The 5,035-nt window shown below is 36.4% G+C and overlaps 1 protein-coding gene across 1 annotated transcript in view; it reads left to right on the top strand.

Moving 5' to 3' along the window:
* Nucleotides 1-5,035, top strand: part of AASDH (aminoadipate-semialdehyde dehydrogenase) — an 18,385-nt gene that overhangs the window by 5,555 nt on the left and 7,795 nt on the right. The window contains exons 5-8 of the mRNA XM_010287293.1: nucleotides 693-934; nucleotides 3,753-3,859; nucleotides 4,298-4,470; nucleotides 5,010-5,035. The exon at nucleotides 5,010-5,035 is cut by the window's right edge and continues 176 nt beyond it. Of these exons, the coding sequence (XP_010285595.1) occupies nucleotides 693-934; nucleotides 3,753-3,859; nucleotides 4,298-4,470; nucleotides 5,010-5,035 (548 nt within the window). The remainder of the gene's footprint in view (nucleotides 1-692; nucleotides 935-3,752; nucleotides 3,860-4,297; nucleotides 4,471-5,009) is intronic.

Here is a 5,035-nt window from a genome sequence, read left to right as displayed (position 1 = left end):
GTTGGGGCTTTTCCCCCCCCCTCCCCCCCCCCCCCCCCCCGCTTATTTTAGAGAGTGGGGTGAAAGCTTTCAGAAGAACTAATCTTTGTAAACTGGTATGTTTACACAAATCAGGAACAACCCAAAGTCTGGCATCTTACGAATTTTTGGTGTTATAGAAAGGTCTTTAAATTTTCTGTATGAAGGTTAATCAGATATATAGGTTATATTTTAGCTGTAGGATGCTGGAGTGAAGGGAAGAAAAGCCCAAACAGCAACATCAAGAGAGTGCTGTGTTTGCTGCTTTCTATTTCAAAGTAGTTAATAGAAAAACTAATGCGCACACACTTTAGATAATAGCTGAGACACAACATGGAACCCATAACACTTCTAAATAAAGTAGAAACTCTGCAGAAGAACATAGATTGGTGTTGATAGTGCTTCACACAATAAACAAAACCTTGCAAAAACCAACACAATCTATATTGGTATCTGATGGTTGAGGCCATCTACTATACCTAGATGATTAAGTTCATCCACAGTGTAGCTATGCAGTGGGTATGATAAAGCAGGAAGAGGATTACACATATACTTAAAAAATGTAACAGGCCTTTCTTTTTTGTTTTGTTTTTTTTGGTTTTTTTTGTTTGTTTTTGTTTTTTTGTTTTGTTTTTTTTGTTTTGTTTTTCCCTCCTTTAATATGTATCACTCAGGTAACACCAACGCTTCTCAGAAGGTTTGGAGCTGACATTATTAAATCAACAGTGTTGTCTGCAAATACTTCACTCCGTGTCTTAGCCCTTGGTGGTGAAGCATTTCCTGTACTGAATCTCTTGAAAAGTTGGAAGCACAAGGAGAACAAAACAAGTATTTTTAATCTGTATGGTATTACTGAAGTGTCAAGCTGGGCCACTTGCTACAAGATTCCTGAGGAGGTTTTTAGTCCTGATTTTAGGTAGTAAATTTTACTGTTTTCATGGCTTGGCATGTGAATGATGAAAATCACTGGAAATAGAACCTCGATCTCCTCGGTTTCCAGGGCTACTGAGTCCTCATGAGTGTTTATGCTGGTAGAAGTTACATTTGTTTTTTATGTATAAATAGACTAATCCATCCTCTTCTACTCTTAATACAGCCCCCTCAAGTACAAGCTGTTGATCAGTGATGCTTGAACCACAGAACTGCAGTCTGAAATCCTATAGACTTGTTAAGTTTCACATAAAGTGTCATGATGGTCTCTGCTTTAGTCATCTCTGTATCTAGACCTCTTCCTGATTCCAGCCGGTGAATTCACATGCTGAACCTGGCTAACCCAGTCCAGGATGTGCTGTCTTCAACTCTGTGGGCATATTGAATCAGTGTTGCACTTCTGCAGGCAAACGGCTCCTACCCAGTTTGCTGTTAACTTGTTAGCCATACTCTTGCTCATCATGAGGCTTTTCTAGTGAGATCTTGCATGATCAAAGGGAAGAAACCTAACACAGCTTTCAGTGAGAGTAAAGAAATGGGGCTCTGTACAAAGATGGGCCTTGGAACAAAGGTATACTCATAGCTTAGCTCTATCAAATTCAGAATAATAGTTTGGAGATTTACTTAATTTTAAGGAAAAATGCCCAAAGATTACTTTAAAATGTAATCAGTAGATATACATGTGTTTCTTACTGCTACCGTGCTTTTGCCTACAGTTTTTAAAATTCCACAAATAATTGATTAAGTGGAGACTAGGTACAGGGCTTTTTTTCTAACATTATATACTATTTGGTGAATGTTCCCACTGATATTACTTGACTAGTATGGACGGCAGAAACTTGTCCAAAGTGGCTCATGCAAGGTGTCACAGTAATTTTACTTGGACTTCCGGAAGTACTTTCTTCTCATCCTTTAGCACTCCCATTTTTCACTCAGTTACTGACTTTTTTTTTACTAATTGTATCTTAGAGTTGCAGGAGTGTCAAGGTCGTGAAAGGTAGTTCCAGTTAGCTCAGTGTTTCATTTGCTCTCTGAAATGTGTAATTATTCCCTGACATGATGATTATGCATGTGACTTGAGTTAGACATGTCCTATGAAATGGGATGTTTTGGACAAATGATATGATATATTAACTAGGTACTTAAACCCTTGAAGACTGAAAACAGTGGGTGATCATAAAGTGTTACTAAATTATCATGCAAAACTGATTTTTATTCTGGTTTCTCTGAATTCGAACATTACCTTCTCCTCAGTGAAACTTTTTTTTCTACTCGAAGTTTCTGTGCTCCAAAGATAATGCGTTGATCTTCAGTCCTAACTGATGTGCAGTTAGAATGATGGAAGTTTTTATAGTCTCTGACTGTTGTCTCCCACCCTTCACCTCAGAGCTTGTTCTCTCTAAGCGTCATTGCAAAGGGAATTAGGGTTCCTTTGCAGTAAGCAGCCCCAGATACAACAAAACCAGGACAGACCATTTGATGTGTTCTACATGTGTTTCTTAGTATTGGTAGGACAGCTGGAGTACAGTGGGCTTTTATATTTGCTAGCTGAATGATGGAAACTGGCACAGTTTTCTAGAATGCTAGAAAATGAAAAAAAAATCAGCACAAAGTTAGTGCCTTAGTGGTCTGCATTCCTCATTTTTTTAGATAAATTTGTCAAAATTATATGTCTGATCCCAAATCTCTTAATAATAATGGCCAAATGAGGTGGTGTTTGTCTTTTATTTGTGCTGTTCTATGGTATATGTATGAACCATGGCGTTTTGTTTGGCGATGTTAAATTCTACTCTTTTTTTGGTTTTGTCTTTGTGTTGGGACTTCCCCATAGTACAGGGCAGACACATCGAACATCTGGGATGCTTTCTCATACCTATTTGTCAAGTATATATGTATTTAAGCTGACCAGAGGAAGGAAGAGGAGAACGTTCTAACTTGGCAAAAATACATGTTTTACAAAATTTGACTGCTTATTTGCCAACTTGAGATAAAGAATTCATTGACTGATGAGAGAAAAGGAGAGGTTTCAGCAGCCTAAATGACATGAGTTGAACAAGAACTGTTAGGTTAAAATATGAGACTTCATGATAGAAATAGAACTGGAACCTATGTCTAACCTCATGTATTACCAAAGTTATTTAAAGTTACTTTGCTTATTAAATTTTGCTTTACTGAAGAAAGTATATTATTCTCTACTCCCACTTAGAAATAGCATCTATATTCAATAAATGAGGTTCTGCAAGTGCATGAAGAGGCTAGAGAATGAAGGCAAAGGAAGGAGTTGGTCTGCAGCTCAACAGAAGTCTATAATAGATACATGACATTGAAATTACAATTTCTTTTATTTCAGTGTTTTCTGAAAGTCAGCTGTACTTTTTGCCACAACGTCAGTGATAAAATAGAACGAAAGCTCAAACTAGGTAGGACAGTGAAATAATTAATTAGAAAGCAGTTACATGTGTTTAAATTGGTTGACTTGATGGGATTTTCAACCTGGTGAACTTAAAAACTGTCTGAAACTCTCAGGGTACTCAGGGTATTTCAGGGTCCATTCAAGCCTTATTTTCTATCATTCTGTGTTTGTTGTTATATGATAATGAAAGCCATGCACACTGATGAGGTTTTTAATTTTGAAATAATTGAGATGTTTTTAATGAAGAAACATTTGTAGAAAGAAGACCCAACCATCTACTTTTGCTCTGATACCAACCCTTTAAAAGACTGTATGCTAACTCATTTCTGGAACAGATGATTTGTGTTCAGAAGAGAAAGATTGTTACTATTTCTCTCTTTAATATATTTAGAACTGATTTCCCTATACCTTTGGGATCACCGCTCCTTGGAACAAAAGTTGAGGTCAGAGATACCAATGGTACTGCAGTTCTAGAAGGCGAGGGACAAATATTTATAGGTTATTTTATATTTCTTATTCTTCTAAGATACTTTTCTTAGTTGATTGAGTTTTAATATGTTGGTTATCTTACTTGGTGTCTGAATTAATATAGCATTTTAGTTTCCATTGGGCTAGGAACCTTCTGATGGTATTTTAGGTGGCTGGAATGATGAAGAGCAAATTACCATAATTTTATCTGCAGACTGTGCTTTCATTATATTGGCTTTTTTCCCCTGCTTGCATTTTGACATTATCAGTTGAAGTAATTTCTGTGTATTAACTAAGTTAGCTGCATAGCCCAGTTTGTACATTGCAGAAGTTTAGCCATTGATGCTAATCTTTTAGTACTTCTTATAATGCTTGTTACAGTTTAGGAGAATTTGATAAAATAGTCCTTATAATTTTCATTTACAGTTAGCCATTTAGTGTATGTGACCGTGATATTTTCTTGTGTAGGTGGTGAAGAACGAATCTGCTTTCTTGATGATGAAATAACTGTACCTCTGGGCACAATGAGAGAAACAGGAGATTTTGTAAGAGTGCAGAATACAAAGTTGTTCTTCTTGGGTCGGAAAGACAATCAGATTAAGCGTCACGGCAAACGTTTTAATATTGAATGTTTGCAGCAGGTAATGTAACATCTAGTGAGTAGAGTATGCCAGTATAAAAGAGCAGGGATAAGGAACACAACATCATCAGAAATGGGTGTTTACTCACCTTCAGATGACTTTTAGGAGCCTTAAAGAAACTGGGGGGGTGTATTATCAAAAATCTAGTCACAGAATTTAGGGATAAGTTTGTTTCTGAGTTCTTGGAAATCTGTTTTATTGTATGGTTTCTTCTAGCAGAACTCAGAAGTGTATGAACACCTGAAAAATACTGAATGTTGCAGTGCAATGCTTGTATAGTGATTGTTCTGCAAGACTGAATGTCAGACTCGTGGATTAGACCTTATTCATGGCACTTAGGCAAATAATACATATACCTCTGAGTTCATGTTTATGTAAGTAAGTACAAACTTTAGCTGCAAGAGAAGGTATTTCATAGGATGTAGGAATGAGAGACAAATATAAATTTTAAATTATACTTTTAAAAATTGTTGGTTTTACTCTTTTTACTCTATTGATGAACTGCATTTCAAAGCAAGACTAATGTTTTTTAATTACAGGCTGCTGAAGATCTTTGTCAGGTAGA

The sequence above is a fragment of the Phaethon lepturus genome, unplaced genomic scaffold (assembly GCF_000687285.1).
Source record: "Phaethon lepturus isolate BGI_N335 unplaced genomic scaffold, ASM68728v1 scaffold12835, whole genome shotgun sequence".
Lineage (NCBI taxonomy): Eukaryota > Metazoa > Chordata > Aves > Phaethontiformes > Phaethontidae > Phaethon > Phaethon lepturus.
Note: the sequence above shows the minus strand (reverse complement) of the source record. Positions and strands in the feature narration are given on the sequence as shown.